A 26,133-nucleotide genomic window follows, 5' to 3' on the forward strand; every position below is an offset into this window, starting at 1 on the left:
CCCTCCCCAGGGCTCTCGCAGCACAAGCGTCCATGCACAACTGCCTAACCCTATCAAAATGGAGGCGGAAGCCAAACACACAGAAAAACCCCTGAGATTTGCCATAGCTCCCCAAAGATAGGCCATAGCAGATCCTGCTGCGAGACCTCACAACCTGATGGGATGTTCAGCTATACTGGTAGAGACCAGTAACCACAGAACAGATATCCACAGCAACCAGAAACAACCCACTTGACCATATCGTTGTTAACTTGTCCATGCCATTTTCTGTGGCAAGGCAGGGATGTGAACCCAGGTTTCCTAAGCTCTATACTGGTGCCTTTCCTGCAAAACCAGTCATTTGTATACTTTTTGCTTCTTGCCTGGCTTGTTCTACACCCTATTGCACATATACATACAATAATATGTGCGAACTCAGAAGAAACCTTTATTTAATAGTGATTGACATTTGCAACAGCTTTAAGAATGCAATGATTTTGGCATCAGTTACTTTCCAGGTAAGGATTAACAAACTGATGAGTTAACAACCAACTGATGTTCTTTGTTTAAAACAGGCTGCATTTCAAAATGGAGGCAGCTTTCAGATTTTTTGCAGAAAGATTGTGCTTTGATTTGGAAATAAGGAAGCACAGCAAGGATTGCAACACGAAACAGATAAGATTAGATGAAGAGGAACTGTGATAGAAATTGTTTGGATCTATAGAAGGAGCAATAAAACGCTGTTCATCTCACATTTGTTCATGTTACAGTGCTTGCTTTAGGAGACACAGAGGCAGTGCCCCCTTGTCAGAGGTAATGCAGAAACTAAGCCCTTCCTGCATTTTGGCACAGTGGCTGGAACACATGTTTGAACAATGTAGAAACACAGTGAAAACGAAAGCCTGGTTCCTTCACCTTGCATGTCATTCAGAGCTCCCAATGTTGGCGGGGAGGGGGTTCATCCCTTCTGCTTTTCCATAGTACCAGCATCTCTGCATCCAGCTATGTAGCGCTCTGAAATGGCTTGCGTATGCCCTGGCACGCCACAGACCCCTTGCTCAGTAAGCCCGCACTTTGCGTGCCTGCAAACATGCATCCTGCTCCAGGATCTCCAGCCACGGACCCAAACTCACTGATGGACACAGGGGGAGCAAGCAGAGAGTGTGGAGGCCCCAGAAACTGGCACCCGTGCCAGAAAGCAAAGGCAGACATCGTAGGATGGGGAAGCAGTGAGTCAGCAGTAGGCGCTGCATGCGGACTGCCGTATTGCACCGTATGGATGGAGTCCGGCCACCAAGGAGTTTCGATCCTGTGGTTTTGGCCAAGTTTTGTTTCAAACCCAGTACTCAGAAAGAAACTTGCACAACAGCTAGCAAGCTTATCTAATCCTCTTTGCACCGGCCTTAGCTCTGGAAAGGGTCTGTCCAACCCGTTTGTGTGTATTCCTAGGGCACAACTACATGCATGGGGACAGATAGCCTTGTATCCACCCTGTGATAGCACGATTACAGCTCCCAAACTGCAGCAGGATCCTTTCTGATTACTCTAGAGTACAAGAAAAAAAAGAACATACAGTTGCCTACATATTAAAAACACAAAGATTTGTCCAAAGATAGTATAAACTTACACCCCAGCTTACAACTCCCCTGTGCAGTCTGTGCCTTGGGTACCCACTGCATTCACTGAGAGTCATGGTCTTTTAACTGATTTCCTTCATTACCAGTATGAAGCTTTATTGCAAATCTAACCTTCTGGGCTTACAGATACACGGCATTTTTCATAAAACTAAGTTTATTACACTGCCCATAGGTAAGTAGATTGCACTGTCAGCAGTTTTGCTTTCATTTTCTTTGGAGACCCTGTATTTTTTACCCAACTTGTTTATTTAGAAAAAACTGCTGTGTCTATTGGAAAATATAAAGAGGGAGACATGCTTCATGCTAGAAGCAGGTGCATCCCTATTACCTCTTGTATATACGCAGTATGTTCTTTAACAGCCTGTCTCCTACAGCACTCCTCAAGAGTGCATTTTTAGTGTTTCACAAGAAGAGAGGGGAAAAAAAACGTATTTCCTATATATTGGTGGGGAAACTATGGCACAGTGAGGGAAAATGATCCCATCAAGATCATGCCCCTAAACCAGTGACAAAGATGGTAACTAAACACTGACAGCTGCTTGACAGTGCTTTGGGAATTAAAAATCCAGCACTGAGACTGATTTATGTTGATACCTGCTGTGCATATACAGAGAAGCCTATATCTTTAGAAGCAGCAAGGTATTCCCCTAAGAGCTGCAAAGTTAAACTTACCAAAGCCTTGGTCTCTGCACCTATAGAGTACAGAGCACTTTTTTACTGACTTCACTGAATTCAGTGATCACCAATACCAGTGTAGAAGAAAGGCTACTATTTGCACAAGGAGTGTGCAATATATATAAAATAAAATAAAAAAATGTTTATCTATTTATATAAATATACAAATATAAATAACTTTTTTTTTTTTTTTTAAATCTCAGTGATCTACAGATGGAAATGCCAGGATCTGGCTCAGATTTCAGCCTCCTTGGTAAAGCCACAAGCTGAGGCTGGTCAAACAGGCTCAGCCCTCCACTCTGTTGCTTTACCGATGGGATGGACACCACAACAGTGCCAACAGTCTGCTCACAGCAATCCCACAGCCCAGGGGCTAGCAGGATCACAGGTAACACACCCCTGCCGTGTTTTAATGGTGCCTCTCTTCCCACTAGCACACCACCACAAACCCATCTTTTGGAAAGCAAAAAGCCACAGTTAAAACTCCAGGTAATGCTGTAGGTAGAGGGAAAAAAAGCTGTGGAACTTCTCTGTGAGCAAAACAGCCACTTGCCCTGGGCTCTTTTCATTCTGATGAGAAAGCCAACAGCCAAGGCCACCAGTGCCTCCAGTTTAGCAATACTTAACTGCACTTATTCAGGGCTTCTGGCAGTTCATTCCACATCCCTCAGAGCTGTAGGTTTTATACAGTGCCCCATATATCAACCAGACAGTGAGCTGATAAACTTTCCCGAGGCAGGTGGCCATGGGAATGGCCAGGAATTTGCACAGGAATTTCAACGGGAATTTTCTTACTTAGACTCATAAGGTCAGCAGACGGTAAAAATTAAAATTGTTTGTCAGTCTGTCTTGCTGATTACCACAAATGTAGCCTTGCAGATGAACACCTGCAGAAAACCAGAATTTTCAAGAGAAATAAAAATTGAATGTGGGAAGACATGGTCTCTGATCTTCTCAGCACCTCAAATAAGGATGTGCAAACACCTGTGGTAAAACACAGGTCAGAGAAAAGACCTTCCAAAATCAGGAATGGGTCCAGGGTCTGCAGGCTGGCACATTACAAGGCAGTGAGGAGCAGAGCAGCCACAGATGTGTTCAGGAGCCGCTGCCCATCTTGGACCGCGTTCCCACTGATCACATGCCACAGGAGGAAGAGCATCCTCCTGGCATACCAGACACCCCTCGCCACCCCTGTGGCATTTGGGAAGATTTATTCTGCACATGTACAGTCTGACCTGTGACTCACACAGGTAAGATGAGACTTCAGTACGTGGAAGAAGCACGTAGAAGCCTTTTTGTTTATTATTGCTCAATACAATTCACTTCTATGAAAATCACTTTTTTTTCTTCCTTGCAGGACAATCATGGCCTGTTTGGACCATGCCCAAGTTGAAGCTTGCTCCTTGGCCCTGGGGTTGTGCAGCACCGCTGGGTATGTCTGCAGCTGCCCTGGGCCTGGGTGCTCAAGGTGAGCAGACAACCTTGTCAGCAGCATCTCCTCACCCTGTTTACTTCGTAAACACTGAGTAAGACACTACACACGGCAGCAACAATAGGCACAGTTAGATCTCCTTGATCCAACCTGAGGTGCCTCCAGCTTCCCATCCCTCGAACGTGTGCACTCAGCAAGTCAGATAAGGTGGGTCTTTTCTTGCCTGCTTCACAAGGCCAAGAAGCCAAGGACAGAGTCAGTCTACAAGAACCACAGATTATCCTGCAATCCCAAAAGTTTGAATACACCCACCCATGAAATCTCCTTCTGCTTGCAGCATTACCTGTGACTATGTTCCTCTGAGCTTCAGGCACTTCATCAGTGCTATCTTTAATGGGAATACTAATGACAGCGAACGTGAGGACTAGCGCTCACGTTAGGATGTGGGTACCAGTGCATGAACTCTGGTGAAATTGCAGCATCCACAGCCAACAGAAATTTTACTGCTAGAAGCATGCACATGACGTGGACATGGCCTAAAGTCGTGTTAATATTTTATTAAGGTGAGCTGAACGTGCTCTTTTGTTGTAAAAACCTCTTGAGGATGTGTCCCTGCGTGCACGTTCGTGTTTGACTCTATCTTCCCTCCTTGCCTTTGGTGTCTTTTTTCCCAGCTCTGACTCTTTCTCTCTCCCCAACCTTGAGAGATGCTGCAGTTTAACTCTGCATGCTGCCTGCCCGGTCCTCACGCCCTCTGTTTCTCACTCCAGCACACACTCCAGCTTTAAAGACCTCAGTTAGCTACAGTGTCTCCATACTTCCTTCCCTCCAGGTCCTAAAACCTTGTTGCTTCAGCAGCAAGGCTTTCTAACCCTAATGAAGCATCTCTGTCTCAGATTTTCCGTAACTGTGATCAGGCTATACTCAGTGAGTTGATCTTTCCCCCCCCTTTCTCCCTCCTCCTCCTCTTTACAAGGATCCCTCATTTCTCATTTACTCCCTTCCCTTCCCAGCCCTGCAGACACCTTCACTTCACCCAAGTCCACCACCTTTGCTGCAAAATCCTGTGGTTTTGATTCTCCTTTTTTCTCTTCTCACTGTTGCTAATTTATGCTGATGACCCATATCACCCCCTCATCATGCTATGTCCATCTTACCTATTCCCTTCCTCTCCTGCCCTGATCCTTTTCTTTTACTCATAAAAAAGGACCATTTATTTGGCATGGACTGCTCTGACTCCAGGCTCTCTACTGCTGAATTTTCCCTGCACTAACCTTCAAGTGGTCCCATTCAGCACCATCCATTAGCCTCCCCCATTATGTCCCACCCTTCAGCCTTCCTGTGATTTCCACTCCATCAGCCCTGATGACTTCTCTTTTGCTTTTAACCCTTGCCTTTCTACCAAGTTCAATTGCAAATTCTCCCTATACTTCAACTTCCTTCCATTTGCTTTCCCATAATATCCAGCCCAGCTGATGCCCCTCACCCACTTTTTCTGCAATCTTCTCAAAGACTGTCTGCTGAAAGCCTAGCCATTGCTTCCAGCTCAATGTGGGTAAAACAGAGTCCCTAATACCCCCACTCTCAACGGATAACCCAAATCTCTTTTCTCTCCTTTCCACAGTGACAATTACCACTCTGTTTGCAGATAGGGCATAGTTTTTATTTGAGCAGCCTTGCTTTCAAGGTACGGCTAATATCTGTTGATGCTTTCTGCTTACACATCAAAGACATTGCCTATTCTATCTGCCCTCATCACTAAAATACTTCTCCGGGGTCTCACCCTCGCATTAGCTCAGTAATGATGGCAACATCCTTTTCTCTGTTTTCATAATTGCAATCTTGATCCACTATTTCATCTTCCAAATACTATTACAAGGGTCATTTTCATAGCCTGATGCTTTGAGTGTGCCACTCATTTTTTGTGCTTCTGTTGACCACCTCTCCATTCTCTAACAAATAAAATAAAAGTTGTCTTTACACACAGCGCAGGCAGGCCGACCTGAACGGCCAATGGGTGCCTTTTGGAGCTTTTGAACACCCACTTCATGCTTCCCATCAAGTACCTTTCTGTTTTCCCTCGTAATTCCTCCCTGGGACTACCTCCCTGGTCACAACTGGAGAGAAATTTTGCTCATCTCTCCTAAATTCTTTCTCAAATCTCTCCCTTGCTGCTGAAATAGTGCACCAGCAGCCAGGCTGCCAGCGTGCTGTGCCTGCTCTGTATCTAGCTGACCCTTCTCACCATTTCCTTGTGCTCCCCCCCCGTGTCTAGCCCATCTCTTGCCTCTCGCTGGGTATTTCATGCATAAACCCCGCTTGGTGGTGACAGTCCTTCCGCTCCGCCTGCGGAGCAGGTACACATGCAGCAGCAACACCCAGGTCAGGAATCCCAATCTATGATAGTGCAATAATTAACAACATCTTTAACGTTATTGAGAATTCAACTTGCTGAGGCTGAGCCTACACCGTGACTTGTGGTAGAGCTTGGTAAGTTTCTCTGATAAAAGACAGAAATGCAGAGGCAGTATTTCAGTTTATTTCAAAGGTAGAATTCAAGCACGTGCACTGGGTACTCGAAAGGCCAAAACATGAATGCAAACCCTGGGCTACAGCACTTGGGATGGTGCTTCTCCAGAGTAAATCTCCCAATGGCCCTCACATTGGCGAATAGGACAGAGAGCATTTCTGTTGCCAGTGGTTGGTTAAGCCATGCCCACTTTAGAAATAGCTGAAAGTTACTGTTGTCTTATGATTCTTGGTCGAGGATTCTCGTGCATTTGTAGTTTCTTTCCATCTCGTGCCAAATAAGCCCATCAGTGCTGATTCAGCTTTATGACCTAGCTAGGTAAAAGATAACATCCAGACTCTTAAGTATATTTTGTAAAACACACTCTTAAAAAATATCAAAAACCTCTCTCTTTTTTTCAAATGAAATCTTGCTTGTGATCATAGCAAATGAAAGACTGGAAAGGACGAAAATGCCCTCAAATATCAGGTAGTCAGTTTTGCAGTTACTAAGAAGTTGCCTTGCTCTGTTGAGTTTACCGTGTCACCAAAACCCTACCAGCCATAGCTATACAAAGCCTGCATTGTCTCAGCAAGGCTGCTGAGATGTTCCTGATCTTGGCAAGAGCTAGGTGTACCCAGAAGCATTTTATTGAAAAAAAAAAAAAATTACAACAGCAGAAAGAAATATTATTTTAGGCCTCTTACTGGAAAGATAAAGGTCAGAGTCCTTCCTTCTGCTAAACCAGCACACAAAAATATCCTGTTCACAGGATCCATTTTACAACCTTGAAAATTGCACCTAAAAATCCCCATATGAAACAAATTTCAAAGTGACTCGACTACAATATAAGGAAGGATTTGTGGGTTTAGGTCATCGGTAATTTGGAGATCTCAACTTCCTGACGAGAGAGGCAACTACATACATCCATACACAGGCATGGAGATAGTCCCTTCATGGTTAGTCTGTCAGATCTGCTTCCCTGTTCCAAAGCAAACCTGATCTTTCAGTTCATCCAAGTAATTGATTTCTTATTTTCGCCAGGAACAGGATCTGGCAACATTTCTTCACAAAGAGCACATATTTTCCCCTATTACATTTCTTAATAAATCAGAGCAATGTTGATTTGGGAAACCATGCACAGATGATCAGGGCCAGTGGTTTGAATGAAAAAGCCAAGACTGTATTATTGCTTCACCTGTAAGTGTAGTATAACATCTGCTGGAGTTTGTCACTGTAATAGTGCTGTGGGGTCCTATGGTAAACCAACAGGTGCTTGCATACCCACTTCAGGGTAACCCCTGGACCTTCTTCTCTAGCTGTAGGATGTTAATAAATTTTGAATATAACATTGCCAACCCAGTGAATAGGACTTCAGTATACACTTAAAACCATAAAAATCAATTTCACTGGTTGTCAGAGCCAATAATAAATCTATGATGGTAGAAGTAAGAATTGCCATCTACGTTGTTGGGATTAAATATTTTTAGTCAGCATCATTTCCAGCTTTTTACCCAAGGGGGTTTTAATTTTCACAGGGGGAAACAGCTGACAGCGGAAAAAATATGTCCTAACAAGGAAAAGCAAACTCCTCTGCCTTCTGTCAGATGCTCTCATAGCTTTCGCAGAAGAGGGTGTAGCATTTCACAGAGTGGTAGCAAAGGAGCGAGTGGGCTCTGCCATATGGGGGAAGCCAAGACCCCGAAACGTGGGCAGTCCCAAAAGCAGACCCCGGTGCCGTGGAGAGCCCTGCCGAAGCCCCCCGCGCCCGGGCTGCGCAAGGTCAAGCCTTCAGACCAAACTGCCATTGAAATAGTATTCCCTGACGGCTCTGCCATCTCTGCTGCTTGTATTAAGTACTTTTATTCCAAGGTTTTAAACGTTTTTTTAACCCGGTGTATCGGAGGCGGCACATTCCTTTACTTTCTACCACTTCAAACAAACCCGAAGGCAGGGGAGGGAGCTGGGGTCTCCCGGGGCAGGCAGGCAGGCAAGGTGGGAGCACCTGCCCTCAGCTCCCGGCAGGATGCACGGCTTTAAAACAAGCCAGGAGAAAAGCCTCTCCCGGGAGGAAAATATGCAGGGGAGCGGGGCGAGAGACAACAAATGCCCCAGAAAAGCGTTCGTCTCCTCATTTATCTCCCAGGCGGCGGTTCGTTCGCCTTCAGCGCTGGCGCTGCGAGCCTGCCGGACACCCCACGGCAGGCAGCGTATTCCCGGCCTTATCTCCGTTTCCTCTCCGAGAGCGCGCGCGGCCTTCCAGTTTCCCAGCTGTATACCAGGCTCCGCTTAACACGGCGGGCGACCTCTCGCCCCCGCGGCCTGGCACCTGCGGGGCGGCGGCAATCCCGCTGGCAGCCGGCCTGCGCCCGGCCTGCGCCCGGTTGCGAAAGATGCCTGGTTCCCCCTCTCGCGTGGCGCGAACTCGGCTCGACTGGTGAAGAGGAATTGCGGGCTCGCCCAAACTGTCGTTTGCGAAGCCCAGGAGGCACGCACCAAGGCAGCGAGATTCAATTTGTGTTCGCCTCGGGCGGCTCCTTTCAGCCCAGCCTTACGCTCCTGCCCTCTGCCAGGTCAACCCAGTTGGGCTGATAAAATTGAGGAGGGATTCTGCGACCTGTTAGGTCCCAGCCCATCTTTAACTATTATAATACTTTGGCGTTAGCTCAAAGTTTTATTTTAAATTCCTAAGAAGAAATGAGCTGTGTAGCTTTCCCTCTAAAAAAAAAACCAGTCTGCTATTTCTTTTAACGTGAATAAGGAGTCCCTGGTATTTCTCATATAATCACACATACCTCAGAGTGAAAGGGGTGCTTGACCTCCTGATCGATACATGTATTTTAAACGCTCATCAGAAACTTTTCCCAGATAAGAGCCCATTCTTATGCTAATGTCTATAACAGACTGGCAGACAGCAGCCTATCTCAGAGCCCTCTTGTCACCTCCCTGTCACTTGTGCCACCGCTCTGCGTTCTGCACAAACAACAGTATTTTAAACATTGGAAAAGAAGAAACAGCCATACAAACAAAATACTCCTTCCAAAATTTACTCCAAAGACATTAGGCACGTCACGCCGTGGTTTTTCTTTGACATGGAGAAACATACATCTTTTAATTTAAAACTCTCAGATCTGCAGATCACTTCTCTCTCTGTCCTTGTTTAATACCTGCTTTTGCCTCTCGTCTGTCATCTTTCCTCTGAACCACCAGAAATCTGTCACTTGAAGAGAGTCACCAAAACTTCACCAAGAATCTCTGCAGTCCTCTCTGTTTGCCTTTTCCTCCTAAAAACATTTTAAAATGTATTTTCTGCGCAAACTTCTGTCCTTTTACGTTGTTAACCCACTCACAGAAGAGTAAACCCTCAGGTAAGGACAGGGGAAGAGCAGAGCAAACTGAAAAGCGACGGTACCTACCTGGAGCCCGCCTCAGCGCCCAGCACCATTCGCAGCAACGGCAACGTTTCGGGGCAGCAACCTAATGCATTTTCCTTTCTACCGCGCTGCGAAACAAGAGTTGAGCAACTCCTCACACTGCTGCTCCTAGCCTTAACCCCCTCTCTTGGCTCTTTTTTTTTTTCTTTTTTTTTTTTTTTTTTACAGAGTTTTTGAGCACTAAAACTTGCAATTAGTACCAGCTAAGCTAAAGCCCCTGCTCGCCCCTGCCCTAAGCTGCACATTCCAGGGAGCTGAGCGGACACTGAGCTCCTTGCCGGCACGGCGCAGCTCTTCCAGACCCGACTTTCTGCCTACAAACTCGATAAGACTGCAGGAGCTCAGGAACACGCACTGAAACTCGGACAGGGGAAAAATTGGTCTCTCATCCCCAGCCTGGGTGGTTTTTTTTTTATCTCCCCCCCCCCCCACCCCTCCCTCCTCCCTTTCTCTCCGAGCTCACAGTAGCAAGGTTGTCTCTTGACTACTCCCTGCCTTAAACTCACCAAACCAGATTTTTACTCCCAACACCTTCCCGTAAATCTGAACTGAAATTTTACCCTGCTCGCTGAGCCTTGGCTGGCTGAGAGCCAGCGCAGCATTCCTGTTGTTTTAAGAGGGTAGATTAAAAAAAAAAAAAAAAAAAAAGAAAAAAGAAAGAGAGGAAGAAAAGAGAGAGGGAAACCTGGAGAGATGCAAAGGCTGGAAGAAAGCAAACTTTTAGAGCAGCTCTACTAAAAATGCTGTGGGAGGGAGCGATTCCCTTTTATCTTTAAACGGCTAAACCAGTGACTGTTTTTTGGCAGTGTCAGTCATGAGAAAATACCCTCCTCGGCCATCTGCATCCTTCAGGTGGATGGAGATTTGAAAAGAAAATAAACCACTGGTACTCACCTGAAGGACAGCATCACCGGCGTTAGCATAGCAGGGAGAGGAGCCTACACCTTTGCCTGATCCGGTTACCCCAAGGCAGCGGTAACGCTGGTTAAAGAAGTGCCACATTTTACCCTTTTCTGACCTAAAGTTACATGTGGTTTCTAGAAAAGGAACAAAAGAGAAACCAGTTTATGAAAAAAAAAAAAAAAAAAACAGCCAAGCCTTCTTTTAACCTCCGGGTAATCCCTCTGACCGTTGTCTGGAAGGCTTAAAGAAACAATGAAGCAAGACTGTAAACTTTCTCACCCCCTTTTACCTTACCTGTCTGTGCCTGGCTATGGGCTTTGATGTATTGAAACAAAGCACAAGACCTGTTTATAGTAAATGAAACCAACCAACAGAGAGATCTAATTCAGACTTGTGACTAAACAAACTGGAACAGGAAGCACACACCAGCAGATTTTTTTTTTTTTTGAGTAGTAATTCCTGCTTGCATTGTCATGCAACAGAAGAAAAAAAAAAGGAAAAAAAAAAGTTTTCAGCTTCTCCCTTCAGTCACTTTTCTTCAAATGCAGTTCTTTTTTTGCTGGAAAGCTTAGTACAGGCAATGTTTCATCACATATATGCAAATACTTAAGAGAAAAACATTTACCACCAGTAGTGATCTAAAGATCTTATTCATCTATTTGTTTTCCTGTGCAGCACGTTTCTGCAACTGATTAGTTCCTCCCCCCCCCCCCCCCCCAATTAACATCTGTAATTGATGACTAGATGGAGGATCTTCATCTAGGATAGCTGGACAACAAGAAGCCCCCAACGACCAGCAGATTAGCAGTCCTGCAAGTTAAAACTTTAAAGAATAAATAATATTGGAGGTCAAAGCTAGTGACAGAAATTTTATTCTTCATATTCATTCTTCATAATTCTTCCTAATTTTTAAAACAATTCTTTTTATTCTTAATTAATTCTTAGGCGTTTTTAATTAAGGAGTCTTCTTAATTCTTCTTAATTTTTAAAAGAAGTATTCAGAGTTGAGTACACACTATGCTGCTTTGTTAATGTTATATTACCTATGCTTTTTGAAATTCTAATTTCTAATTATATTCATATTGCAATAGAGAAAAATCCCACAGGTTTTACCTAAGCAAATCCACCTTGACTCCCTAAGAGAGTTTTGCTTCAGGCAGAAACCAATGAATCAAACTACTTTGGGGATAACACATAAAGCCACAGAGCCAAATATTGCAAAGGTCAAGTTAGCAGTGTGTTCTCTCCAAACTATTGTAATTCAAAAGTTGATAAAGGGATGTGATTCCAGTTTTAGCAAGTGCATCAAATATAAAAAAATTCCTTCAGAACTTACCAGTGCTAATGAGCAAATAATCATGGGGAAAATTTTCATCAAATACTTGAATTCAAATGAGAATTCAGCATTAGCTGCAAACATTTTATGCAGTTAAATTAATTAAGGAAAAATATTCCAGAAAAGCAAATAATGAGGGTCTTAGTGGTACAAAAATCTCTTAAGTATTCTAGTATCGTCTTCCTTAAAAACGTGGGCCATTTGTCCTAAAGCAAGGATATTCCATAGTGTCTTCATCCCGTAAGTTTGCCAATAAAGTCCCCAGGAAATCCATCTCATGTAGAGAGAGCTTATGCTCCATTTGCTCTCTTTAGAGGAGCAAAATAGGCATTACTGGCAGAAGTACTTCTTTGCCAACATGTACAGATTACTTCTTCTAAATGAGAGTCTCTGTAATACAATGAATAGTATAGAAAATTGAAGGATGTATGAATTCTGCATGTCCAGGACACGGCTATACTACCAAGAGCTGTGGTTGCACCAGTGTGGTAAAGCCAACTATTTTAAGGTATGCTGCTAAAAGTGTAGCTCTGCCTGTTTTACTGACCCTTTACATGTGTTTGTGGGTCTCACCTCTGACTGACATATCTCTGAAAAAACAAAAAATTCCTCTTATTTTAACAGCCGTACCAGTTATCCTACCACGAGACACCCTTGTCAGTGCCGGTCAGGCTGGATTCAACATCCTCTCTGAAATGCCTTTCTGGTGGACAATTTAAATAGGTTTGCTTGGAAGATATCAAAGATAGGAAAGAGTTTGACATTTTCCTTAGGGCAGTTCAGCTGCAGGTGCAAGAGCGTTACAGCACATGGGGTTTTTAGTTAGAGCTAACACCAGGCCATAGCTCATCCGACAATTAAAATACCCATTACTGCTCTCTCTGTGTGACAGACACTTTCCATGGGCCCAGGTGAGACTGCAAGGTACCACATCTGTCTGCACACCCCTGCAGGTACAGGGACGACCATGACATATCTGCTCACAGCTTTTTAATGGATTTCCAAACTTTGGCGAAGACACCGATTTCTGCACTGCACAGCTGCCAGCAAAACAGTCGTGCAAAACCTCCACTATTTATTGTTTGTGGCAATAAATAGGGTATTTCATACTACACTCTGATTCACAGATTCCAGTTCAAATAACAGGTAAATGTTGCCAGGTTGTTCCTGAAGCCCACTTTCCTTTCTCAGCTTACAGCAGCCATTCAGATGACAGCAGCAATTCAGGAAAGTCTCTTCTTGACCACCAAATGCTGGACCTATCGCAAACTGAGGTGGAATGAAAGCATCCTCGAAAATTTATGATCAGTCATAGGGATTGTTGCCATTGGGGGTTCAGGTCATCCAAAATTAAACATTAGATCTAATTGATCTAATGACAGTCTGATACATTTTTGGCATTAGAGTAATTTTTCTCCCTCTGTAAGTCCCAATTGTTCAGCTGACAATGTGTTTTAAGGGGTTGTGAGCTCTTTACATAGGAAGGAAAGAGTGACCCAGCCATAATTTGCTGCAGCACCCTCCAGTCTATGGGTTAAAATGAAAGAGCAGTCACAACACTGTAGCACGGAGCAGAGATTTCCTGTTCCTCTGCCAAGCCATGGTAGGGTTTCTGACCAAAAAAAAAGAATTTAATGAGTCCATAGCAAAGCAAATTAAGCTAAGTGCAGCATGATTAGGCTGTGAACACTAATCTTTAAAGGCAACAGTATTTGATTAAGGAAAGCGTTCTCCAAAACTGATCTTAAAATTGCAATAAAAAATGGTTATGAACATTCAATGGTGGGGAGCTGGGGTTTTTTTTGGGGGGGGGGCTGTCTCCCAGTTTGTAGTGTTTCCTTCTGAATATGGCTTACTGTGGTGTCAATTGTGTAATACCTATTGTACAGTTTATCACTACTGCCAAGAGCTGACTTTACTGCAGCAAGAAACTGCATGTTGAAAGTTTGGCGACTGCATTTCATTCAGGAGATTATGAAAAACCTTTTTTTTTTTTTCCTAATTGGGAAACTATGAAAAACACAAGTGAGAAAGTGTGTTACTCAGGAATGAAATGCTTCTAAGTATCAGAAACTAATTGGAGAAGTAGAATATTTGTTACTTCTGTAAAAATAAAAAGTTTAAAAGCCTCTATTTCAACTCTAAATTTTTGTTTAAGCTTTCTAACACAGAATGTTTCCTAGTACAGGTTAAATATTTGGAAATAATTCAATAAGCAAAGACAGTCTGCAATTAAGTCAGTCATCTTAACACTGTTTGATTTTTCCTTAGTTAAAGTTGAAGCTTGGAGAGTGAACAGTTCTGATAGCGGTCTGTGAAACACTGTCGTTTCCTACGTAAAAGATTTCAGTATGCTTAGTCTGTGACACAGCACCTTCTCCTCCATAGAGGTCTTGTGGGGACCAGGCCTGGGACCCCATTTTTCAGGAAGAGGGGATGAGATGGGCATGGGCAGCTAATGAGGAGGGTAGCAGAAGAAAGCCCAGCAAAACCCTTGCAGATCTTTGGTCTCCCAGGACCCCCCTGTCTTCTGTCCCATCCACTCTCCTGGGAGCTGGCTGAGGCCAACGTACCATCAGGGCAGAAAAATCATCCCTTTGTTAGCACAGCTGAAAGAATCAGAGCTGGCTCTGTCTATAGGTTTAAATGCCTCTTACCAACAAAATCCCCATACTGTAAAGACTCAGCTTCTCCTCAGAATGTATTTACAGATATTTTGCTACTCGTACCAGTCCAGAATTATTAAACTAAGTCCTATCACTTGGGATGCACACAGAGATCCTGTGGCTTTGATACAATGCATTTTACTAACAAAACTGGCTTGGTTCGAGATCAGTTTCCACCAAGACTAAAAGAGTGTAATATAAGAGAATGAATTTCCTTTCAAAGGTCAAATCCAGACACGTAACTTCATGAAAGGCATCACAGACTTGTACAGAAGAATTTGCTCAGAAATATTTTATGGGTAGGGGAAAAACTTGTCTCTTTTCCTCATGTGGTCCTGAAAATACCTCATCGCATTGAATGCAGAAGTTTAATAGAATAGCTCAAATTATTCTTGATAATCCGAATTATAAGGATTATAGTTTGAATTAGGAAATTATAGCAGCTGACATGATTTCTCCCATCCTCTTTCCTCTCATATTTTCTCACCTGTGCTGTTTTCTCTCTGATACTTCCATGCAGGCTGATTGCAACCTCTGTCTCCATGGCTTCCCTCCCTCCCCATCATCTCCTCCCAGTCTGTACGTCTTGCTTTCCTACTTGGTGTCCTCTCAACAGCCTCATCTTCTATCTACATGCTTTTCAGATTCAGGCTTTCGTTTAAACCCTTCACGTCTCAGCTCTTCTCATTCTTGTCTCTGTCTCAGCACTTTGCCTCTGCCTTGCCATGAGTCCAGCAGTGCCAGCCCAGGTTACACTAATATTTGCTTTTCTCCAAGTAACCTCATGTGTTCTTCCACGCTGTCCTTACACCAAATAGAATCCCCAAACTAAAAGAAGCAGGTAAAACCACCGGTGGCCTTTTCCTCGAGTCCATCATTAAGACTGTCTGTTGTGACACCAGTGAGAGATTCCCAGTGTTATGTTTTGGGATGGAGATGACATGCCGGAGGTGTGCCCTCACTCGGCACTGGCAGAAGCTATGCAGCCTGCCGGGCTGCGCTGCAGCTTGCTGTCCTCTTTCTGCCCTTCATCTCACTGCCATAACCCCCCTCCACCTCCAGGTCCCGGCTCTCGGTCGCTCTGCACCCTGTGTAGCCAGTTACGCCTGTGGGAGCCGGGTACGAAGCAGTCTTTTGATTCTGATGTTTGCATTCGCTGTGCGCAGGAGCCCCCGGCCACAGCCGCTCCGGGGGCTGCTCCTCTGCACCCAGGGCCTGCCAGCTGCTGGGGCTCTGCCCTCCAGCAAGCCCCAGTGCGGGGATGTCACAGCAATGCCTGTCTTTGGTAGCAGCAGCTCTACTTCACCTTTGATGTAAAAGCCCTTCACTCAGGGGAGCGGGCACGCTTGGTATGCCATGTGCTCCTGCTGCGTTCGGCCAGAAAACACTCCCTGGGGGCTCCTGGAGCCAGAGAGGTTCATTGGGGTGCTTTAGTTCAGGGGTGTCTGCACGATGCACCTTGGCTGCATGTAAACGTGCCCTTAGATAACCCTCGCTGCGCCTCCAACCGAACCCACAACTCACAGGGTGCTGCAACAAGCTGCTGCTCTTCTTCCCTCTTGATTTTATTAAAGCTCTGGAGGGAAGAGGGCTCTGCACTTTCACATAGCCATGGGCAGCAGCTCCTCCAGCACAGAAATAATAATAGTATTGTCATTTCTGTTTTTATTATGCTGAGCTCTCTCACATATGCAAAGTGGTTTTCCAGTCCTCGTAATAAAATGAGGACCTGAAAATGCTAGGGTAAAACCCTCTGAATGTAGTATTGCTCTTCTCTCTTAATTTCTCAGCTCAGAAGAGCGGATAGTTTGCACAGGGGATCTTGGAGACATCTTCTGCCTTGTGGACGGTTGAGAATTCACAGGTGAAAACTTGGATGCTCTCTTCATAGCAAACATACATTTCTCTAGCTCAAAACTGGAAGCCGTCGCTGGTGAAATCAGAAGCTGGGTAAAATCACAAGGCTGTGTGGTCAGATTTAACCCTGGCTAGGAGACACACTGAGTGCTGCTCTGGTATTTACTTTGAAGTCACTTCTCTTGGAAGGGAAGTGAAACAGGCAAAGCGCAGCAGAAGCAGTTCAGCAGGAAATTAACGTTATGTACTGAAGCAAGCTCTAAGAACAGAACAAAAATCAAGCCAAGTAGAATTCAGCTATTTATTAATCCTTGTAAAAGGGGGAAAGAAAACAAAAGAAGTTGCCTAAATTCACAATTTCTGTCTCTCAGCATACAGAAGAAGCAAGGTCTGAGAAACCCCCGAGACAACATCAGATATCACTGCAGCACATGTAGACACTTGCGTGCTCAGCTGGGTGTGAGCTGCCCTAGAGGTCAGGGGAACAACTAGGAAGGCTTGTGCTTGTGGGAGGGAGGGGGTGTTCACACACATCCCATAATAGTCACAGGTGGTTAGCAGAAAAAAAAGTACTCAAATGACTCAGTGACTCAAAAATAATGGTGAGAGTTGAACCCTCTCTACTCTTCAATGGAGAGAAGTACTCCAGCAGGACACGGGACACAGGCTGTAAGACTGTAACGCAGAAAAAGGAACCCATCAAACAGGAAGGTCACCCAGATATGCGAGATCTCTGTCCCACATAAGCCTTATGTTAACACTGATATTAGTTTTGACCTAAATAGCTAGGTAAAATTAAAAGGCACTTTTTTATTTCTTTTAATTAGCAATTTGCAACAAAACCAGGAACGTTTATTGCAATTCAAAGTACTTGCAAAAATATTTAGTTGCGTGATTTCTTGGACACAGGAGAAATCAAATAATCATGAAATAGTTTATTTGCAGCAACAGATGACACTAAACCAGAAGGCCCCTCTGCAGGCTTTTGGTAGGACTATCCACCTGCACTGCTGTACACTGGCCAGCTTCTTTGTTCTGTGCATTAGCTTGCAGCTTCTGAGCCCTCAGTTGTCTCCAGTCTACCCACTCACCCAACAGTAATGTTCTTGACCTTCTAACCCTAGAAGGAAATATGGCCAAAGATGAATTTCAGCAGGAAATTATGGTTATCTTTGCATTTGCCTTGGCTTTCAGCAAAGCTCTGGTTCGGTACTCAAATTTGGAAACTGTTCTTGTTTCTAATACCCACTCTGGTACAGGAGCTTGAAAGCCTATTGAACTGCCTTCAATAACAGGTGGCAGATGTAACAAACCAAATTCCATGAGATCTAAATAATTTTTGAAATAATCCCTTAAAATATTCCCATGGGGCCATAATATGGCAAAAAGAAAAGTAAGATTGGGCCCTTGACACCCTTTCACCAAACATTACTCATGTTTCCTCATCCCAGGCTTTGGGCAGCAGCCGCTGCCTGCCCCCACTGGTGAGGAAATCCCAAATGCCAAGGCTGGGCAAGCACCAGCGTTCAGCTGTGTGTCTCTCATCCTCCAAAGAGGATACAGAAATCAGTTACTGGTCATGCACAAGGGAAAAAGAGGGTGCAGACTACTAGGAGAGCCCAGCATCAGCAATGGGGATGGAAGGATTAATTAAACATTACAAAATATCCACACACCTTGCTGGTAAATAGGGACAGGCTATGTGACGGGGAAACTTTCAAGGTCACAGTATTTTCTCTGTTCTCTTTTTTTTTTTAAAAAAATCCAAGAACCACAGAAAGAATACACATCACATATTGAAGAACAAATTGCACTGCAAGCCATTATGAAAGTTGGATTTGCACACAGTAAGTGTGCAGTCTCAAATCAGGTATAGAAAAGTTAAAAACACTCTGCTTGCCTGTCAAGCCAGCTTGAATCTAAAGAGAGTGACCAGCTCAAGCAGGAATACTCTGAGGAGCACTAAAGTCCAGTTCTGATAATTTCTATGATAATTATTTTACAACTGAGCATGTGAGACAATGCTGTTGATAATTATATAACAGCAACACAGCATGTCTTGTTCCAATACTTGAAGAGGACTCCTACCCCTACCAGCTCCTCTATATTCATGGCAGCAAGATGAACAGTACAACATAGATTTGTGATGTTACACAAAAAAAATATTTATCAGTTCAATTCACTTACTTGTAGTGTCCTACAGTTAGCTAATAATGAACATCTGTATGTTTCTGTTTTTTCCTCTTTTTCAATGTTTCACAGCATCTTTTCAACTTAATCTAAGGGTTCAAACAAGACAGTTCTAAAGAGGAATTAAATCCTCCCTAGCTGAAAATTTATTAGATACATATAGTATAAAAGTGAAACTCACCCAGCCTATGTGAAAACTGCAAACTGTATATACATGAATTAAAGACATGGGGCATTAATATTCATGCATTATTTTAGACTTAGTTGCAATAGTCTAAGCAATTCACTGTTCTTTAAGAAATTAACCTAGAAGCCATGTTTATCATTGCATATATCAATTCATACAGAATAGGAACAAGATCAAAATAAAACTATGACTTTTGATGGTACATACATGCTAAGTGGAAGAAGTTGTGACACAGTCACAAACAGGGTCATGGATACAGCTGGTTTGACTTTTAAGTAAGTATAAATAATAACAAAAAAAGTAATTCTTGTTGTATATTTCCAGTCCAGTTGTACTCTCTCCTGAGGAAGACCTGTTGACAAAGTCTATTCAGATGGTAAGTTCTATGAGGAAAAACATGGGATGTGATCCACATTTGGCAGCACTTAGCATAATAAGGTCCTGATCCATGACCAAGTCCCTCCAGCCCTACAGTGAGGTAAGCTATATTAGTGATCATAATAACCATTAGCTCCTCCGTAGGTTTTCCCATCAGGAACCCTGATGAAATATTTGGCAGGTTGATTAATGGGATTCACTAGAAGAAAAACTAATGGCTTAGTCTGGTCTTCGTAAGAGAAGGCCAAATAAATCTATGTGCTCTAAAATAGTCTCTTACCAACAAATGTAGTGCCGCTTTGACAGAAGCAGTGTTTCATACATTACTCTCCAGGTCCTGTCCGTACTAGAGGTGTATGGCGGGCAGCGGTGGTTGGAAGCCGTGGGGGGTGATGCTAGCAGTGTCTCAGTGCTGCCTCCACTGAGGGTGGGTCTCTACTGGAACTAAAGCTGTAAACAGAAAGGTAAAAAACAAGGCAGCAAGGAACACTTGGTGCAAATGGACGGTGAAGACGTGTCCTGCCCAGGTGAGAAGGCAAAGGGGATAGTTAACCTGGAGCAGAGTGGAGTAAAGGGAGGTGGCAGGAAGCAGACATGGAGAAGATGATGAGGCAAAGGGGTTTACATTTAACCTAGAAGTTCAAAGAGAAATCAGTACTAACTCATCTGTTGATTCACTAGATTAACATTTCTCTTTGTTAATTACATTAACCAGAAAGAAACCTAGATCAGAAGGAATTGCTTCAGCTTAATTATTGCAGAGCTATTACTAATCAAAGTAATCAATAGTTGAACATTCCTTCACCTAGGAAATTAAATACAAATTCAAAACTAGCTTTTATTAACTTGCAATAAGCAGTTTTCCAGATCCCCTCCCACCTCTGCTGAGAAGTATGAGTTGCCAAAGACCTGATGACTTACACTGCCTGGAAGCCAGCCGGGACTTACCTTCAGTGCTCCATAATGGACTCTGCCATCCCTGCCAGACTGCTCCTACAAAAGCAGAGTTTATATGAATTTTATAGGCCTTAATTGTTTTTTTTTTTAAATACTATTAGCTTAGTAATTAGTGGTTTGTTAATAATAACCTTGACAAAGCCAAAATATCTACTGGCATTATAGACAGAATTGTTTTAAGCAGGAGAGACAGGGAGGAACGCGGTGCACTGAGTCAGAAGCACCTCTCTAGCCAATGCTGACACAACTGTGTTGTTAGCAGCAATTTCTACTGCAATGGCCAAGGTGCTTTGGGGGTTTGTTTTGTTTCGGTTTTGGTTTTTTTTTTTTTTTTTTCTCCTGACTAGTACTCTAATTTCTTCTAATTCTCTTTTCTTCTACTTCTGTAATCTTTACTACATTTCACTTCTTTCTTTTTTCTCTTTTTCCCAGACATACCCATCCGGCCCCAGTTCATCTCAAAATTCACCTGTTTAACTTGCAGGTAGCAAAAATCTTAGACTCTAACCAGTGAGATGAGTAACAGGCAGTGTGCAGGAACAAGGGAGAAAACTAGAAGTAGGCTTTGAGCACCTCTGGAAAGGTTGTAGGCAAAAATGTAGAGGGGTCTGAAAAGTACCTATTCCCTCCCATCTGCTACCACTCCTTTAGTACAAGCTGAAGTTGAGCCGACAGAGAAAAATCATGTAAGCACTCCCAAACATAGTTCAGGTCAAGTCATCTAACTCAGCATAAATAGCCCCTGAGCTACCAGCGAGGTGCTACTGGGGGTGGCAGGGAAGGTGATGCCTAGCTATCGAGGAACAGCCACCACCTGGGAACAAACCTGATCATGCACATGAGCTACTGCAGTGGCACCAGCTTCATGCCATCACGCTTCAGTTCACATCATCATCAAGAAAACTTGAAATATTTTTCCCTTTTCAAAGTGAGGACCTTTATTAAAAAATGAAATTTTCATTAAAGTGTGCTCTTGTTCTTAGTTTTCTTGTGGAAGACAGAAGGAAGAGCAATGTTGACAACGGCTTTACAGAAAGCTAAATCTCTGACACATGGTGTTTTCATTCTTCTCTAATACAAATCTGTTTCCATTGAAGCAGATAAGAAGAAGTAGTTTTACTACGCATCGTTGGGTTGCATTCTAAGAAAGATGATTGGGTTGAATTCTCTGAACTAACAAGGCAGCAGGACACCTACTGCAATCCAGGCTCCATTTCCAGGCCCATACATTATAGGTATCACAAAAAGTATAATTTTGAACAGGGAGCCTGCCACTAGCAGGTAGCATCATAGTATAAGTAAAGTGTGGTAATACTTGGAAGAAAATAGTCAAATATTCCTGAAAATTTTACACAGCAGGAGAATTTTGCATACCTATCAACGAGCTCTGCTTGCAGACAGAAAGATGCTTTTTTTCCTGGCTGAAAGCTGCAGCCTTGCAAACAGCTGACTACTTGAAAATCAGGCTGGGGTCCTTTTCTCCTTGTGTTACCACAGAGTCATGGTGCTGGAAGAAACTTTGAGAGGTCATCCTGTGTGTCCCCCTGCCTAAAGGGATGATCAATTATTCCCACGCTGTTTCTGACAGGTACTTGTCCATTAATCATCACTGTTAATGATCCTGGAGGCCATGTTGTGCCCACGGTGCTTGCAGTGGGGGCTGTACAGGTGAACGATTTATTAAGCTCCTCCTGATGTACAGAATTGTAGGAAACGGATCCAACTCTCTACTCCTTACCTGTGTTGGTTTAGAGGAACAAAGAAATCCAGAGGAGAGGGGAAGGAAATAATCATTTCTGCTAGCAGAGAGCCAGGATTCTGAACACAAAGGTACTTTTTGTGTTTTGTTTTGTTTTTTTAATTAGGATCATAGTTTGTAATGGTGATCATGGGAGCAATGCATGACACTTCCTAGCAGAAATCACTCACATTCCTGCAAGAATTTTTGCAGTATACAGCGCTTTCAAGCATAATGGGCTTAGATCCACAAATTTACTGCTTGTAAACTATCAAGACTATAGTGGAGAGATTCAGAATCCCAGAAAGAAAATATACTTGCTATCATTTCAGCTTCTGTTTCTGTGGCACTGCAAAAACCTGGAACCACCTTGTGTGTGTGATGGATTCAAGCAGAAGGCTTTGCCATGCCCATCGGTGCAAGGTAGGAGCCAAACCAAGAGGTGTCCACCATTTTGAATAGTCCCAGGAGCTGACCGTGCAAGAGAATAAATCACAAATATCCTAGACGGGATGTCAAATGGCTGAAGAAATGTCCTTTGCAGAGGCAGAAGGTCTAGAGAGGGAGGAGAGGAAAGGAAGGAAGGTGAAGTGGCTTATTCAGCTTCTTCTGCCGTTTTGGATAAGAAAAATATTTTCTTCACACCAAGTCAGCAAAAGCATTTCCTGACGTCTTGATCTCTTTGCTGCTGGTTTGGTTTTTTTTTTCCCCAGCGAAAGCAGCTTTCCAAAAGGCACTGAAAAATGTGGGTGCTGGTCAAGGGAATGTATTTAACTTTCTGTCTCCAAGCTTCATGCTGACTCTGTTACCAGAGCACCCAGGCACCTTCCATGAGGGATGCTCCTGTGCCGCGGGTGAGCTTCACTTACCCAAAGCACCATTGCGCAGAGCAGGCGGAGAGCACGGGGGACAAAGCAGCACGAACCAGCAGCCAAGCAGAGCTCGGGAGGGCTGGCAGCAGGAGCGCTGATGTGCAGAATGCCAGCCGTGGGTGCCTGATTTAAACCAAACCCTTAGACAGCTTTCCTTCCAGCATTCAGGTCTGCAAGGTGCTTTCGGGTGTCCCTCCTCCAGGCGAGTCTGTAGCCGGGTACAGCTCAGGGTTGTGCTCTCGCCGCAGCTCAGCTGCCGTGAACTGACTGGGTTTTCAACTCATTAGTGCTGTGTGAAAACAGCAGTGAAAATATTTCTAGGAGTAAATCAAGCAGCAAGGGGGACCTGGGGCAGGATTTGCCTCTGCTGTTTCTGAAATGTAAGAGGTAAACGGGGACTTCAATCTGCATAGAAAATCTTACCCAGGTAGAGCTGATTTTACTTTTATGGAACTAGTTGTTAATCATTTCAAATCTTTCCTATTTATGCCTTTTATTATGTTTTTAGTGAGAACAGGTGAAGTTCTGCAGTGCAGTTGCCAAAACTGCAAAAATCTGTTTGCATGATTTGTAGAACTCTAGGAAAACAAGCTTAAGAAAAAACTGTAAATATTTTTAATTAATGTAAACTACTCCACTCACTAGTAAGATTGAGGCCCACGTTCTGCCCTTGCTCCCAAGCCTGCAGTGAGCAATGAGGACAGCGTTGGGAGGGGAAGGAGCAGTGGGTGCCCGGGGAGGGGAGCGCGGCAGGGCAGGGGTGCTGTGCTGCCAGAGGAGGGGGGACACACAGGGTGGCCGTGCCGGGGGCAGCTGCTGCACGGCCACCTTGTGCCACCCTCCTCAGCGTATCGTTTGGAAATGGCTAGCGTCAGTGAGAAACACAGGCTGCACCTTTCCGAACCTGTGGTGAAGCCACTGTCCCTGCACGCCCCGAGACAGAGCGGTATTTCTTGTCCGGATTGCTAAGTGGTGAACGTCCTCTTTACCTCCCCCACACAGCCATTTATGCAATTATGTCCTATTAGGACACTCCAAACAGACAAATTATTATGAGCACACGCAGTGCCCTGGATGACCTGAGTGAAATCATCCCAGCAGACTTGTGTTTTGTTTTTCGGGGCTGTAGAGCAGTTCTTCTAAGACTGGACAGCAAATGGCAGCTGCAGTAGTTTTTACCCTGCCGCTGAAGTACGGAATTGTTAACGCATGTTTTGCCAGACAAACTTTACCAGGCTGATTCTGAACTTGAAGTGAACCTGGGTCAACTGCACCTTCATACTTTGTGTTATAAACAAATAAATGCTAGGCAGCAGCACCCCATGACCTGGTGTTTTAGGGAGATGGCCATCAACGGAAAAACTCTAATGAAGAAAACAGCTTCCACCAAATCTCTCCATTATGTGCTGATTCTTTTTTATGTTCTCAAACTAGGGGTTTTTTTCCCTTCTTTTTTTTTGTTCCCCCTGTTGCTAATGAGCATTTGAGAATTTGATTTAGCTCCTTGGAATGACTGCCACTTACTGCTAGAATGTTAATCTGTCTAAACCCATTCAGCTCCTCTTACTTGGAAGTCAATCACCTGGAGCCTGCATTTCAAAGAGATGCTGGCTAAGGCAGTCACAACAGCAGAGATGTTTTGGGACAACTCCCACAGTTGGGAGTAATCTCGGGAAACTCAAAGCTACTAGACAGCAAACAGATTTGTGTTGATTCCTGGGGATAAACAGAACTGGAGTCATCCCCGACAGAGACCAAGAGCGCAAACTGGGGGAGACAGGAGGCTGTTGAGCTGCAGATCACACAAGGGATGCTGCACTGTCATGTTGCATCAGCTCCTCTGGAGGACAATCTTTAGTTAATGGTGAAAATTTACCCAGGGAGGACATAGGCAAACAAGCATAGAGAAGATATGCCAGGACACAGCCAGAGCTAAAGCTTTAGTGTCAGAGGAGGAGTCTGGCTTTCCAGAAGTAATTAGAGAGCTGATTTATTTTGTCTTGTACTGGCCATTTTTTTTAACCCCTGTTTGGAGGGGGAGAAAATGCATAAAATCCCATACTAAATGTAGGACACATGGGCGTCTCCTGAGACAGTCGATGATGTACTGGAACTGTGTATCTGTGAATTATCCCACCGTGCTCTTCTGGAAATGTTTCTCTTTTAGCTTTCTTAGCAAGCTCAGAAACCCTCAGCTGTCAGATCATGCTGCCCAGGCCAGAGGGGCAGCCACAGCTGGGGATGAGTGGGAGAGCCAGGATCTGGGGGTTGCACTGGGCCCTGCCTGGGAGTGGAGGGGACCACGAAATCCCTAAGTACCAGAATTGCTCCTCGGCATTACTTTGCATTCATTACATGGGAAGAAGGGTGTTTCACCCATGGTACACCCCATCTCTGTCACTGTCCTTTCACTCCCTGTACAGTTCTCTGATGGCAAACTTTGTACAAACTACACCCTTGCAGAGAGAAGACGAAACAATTTAATAGGAAAATGGTTGATTTTCTGCTGCTGTAGAGGAGCAGACTGGTCCTGTGATCCCATGTGAAAAAGCACATTTTGAGAATAAGCGGATATTCAGAGTGATTATTTGCTCTTTGAATCAAACTTTTAGCTCTTTCTAAATGAGAAATGTATCTTTAGAGTGCATCGTTAGAAACCTTATAAATGAGAAATGCATGAGGAACGTCACAGCATGTATTTTGTCAGCATATACAATCCTTCATGAACAAAGACAGCCCAAGATGGAGCTCGGCTTCCTTCAGGTACTCATACATTTGTCTGCTGTCACAGTTCTAAAATGGGAGAACATAGAAAATTAAAAGTAAAACCCAGCATTATTATTATTGATTTATAAGCAAAATGGAAGATTATGTCCATAAGGCTTAGAAGTAACACCTATGCCGAGACCTTATGTTAGAATTTCTTAAGAAGGAACTTGGAAAAGAAATATTACCAGCCTTATACAATCACTACAGAGTGTGATCAAAAGTATATTTTAGCTGTAGCATATAAACCTGTAGTATGCAGGCACAGTAAGAAACTAGTACCTAAGTTTTAAAGTAAACTTTCTTAAAATTACTTATTAGTTAGCAGAAGTGGTCTGAAGGATTAAATACAGCAATAACAACATGGTTTCAAATTCTATTCTAAAAGTTTTTTTGTTTTTCACTATAGAAGAGCTACATTTGTGAACTTACTTCTAATTTTCCATAGGCTTCAAGAGGAAAAACTGGGAGAAGAGCAATATTTTTCCCTTTCGAAAATTTCAGAAGAAAATGATGGATTCAAACCTCTGCAGTTACCAACAACACACCCACTGCCAAGTGCCTCGGGGCAAGGCCTGGTACACAGTAGCACTAGCAACCTGCTAAACCTAAGACCA

At 43.8% G+C, this 26,133-nt stretch overlaps 1 protein-coding gene and 1 long non-coding RNA gene across 5 annotated transcripts in view; both read right to left on the bottom strand.

Annotated features, from left to right (window-relative positions):
• RBM47 (RNA binding motif protein 47) overlaps positions 1 to 10,960 on the bottom strand; it is a 79,770-nt gene extending 68,810 nt beyond the window's left edge. The window contains exons 1-2 of one of the 4 annotated variants that reach the window (XM_030022334.2): positions 10,864 to 10,960; positions 10,561 to 10,703 (exon numbers count right to left, since the gene is read on the bottom strand). In XM_030022334.2, coding sequence (XP_029878194.1) covers positions 10,561 to 10,589 — 29 coding nt within the window. In that variant the 5' untranslated portion in view covers positions 10,590 to 10,703; positions 10,864 to 10,960. Of the gene's footprint in view, positions 1 to 9,648; positions 10,214 to 10,560; positions 10,704 to 10,863 lie in introns of those variants that run through there. The other 3 variants (XM_030022326.2, XM_030022365.2, XM_030022382.2) reach the window with 3 other exon arrangements.
• Positions 10,961 to 17,348: 6,388 nt separating this feature from the next.
• LOC115341111 lies at positions 17,349 to 20,388 on the bottom strand. The gene is made up of 4 exons (XR_003923294.1): positions 20,272 to 20,388; positions 20,132 to 20,176; positions 19,464 to 19,633; positions 17,349 to 17,548 (listed from the first exon to the last, which is right to left on the bottom strand). It is a non-coding gene; the product is annotated as an uncharacterized LOC115341111 (long non-coding RNA).
• Between the last annotated feature and the right edge of the window lie 5,745 nt (positions 20,389 to 26,133).

This window comes from Aquila chrysaetos, chromosome 1, assembly GCF_900496995.4.
Source record: "Aquila chrysaetos chrysaetos chromosome 1, bAquChr1.4, whole genome shotgun sequence".
In the NCBI taxonomy this organism is placed as follows: domain Eukaryota; kingdom Metazoa; phylum Chordata; class Aves; order Accipitriformes; family Accipitridae; genus Aquila; species Aquila chrysaetos.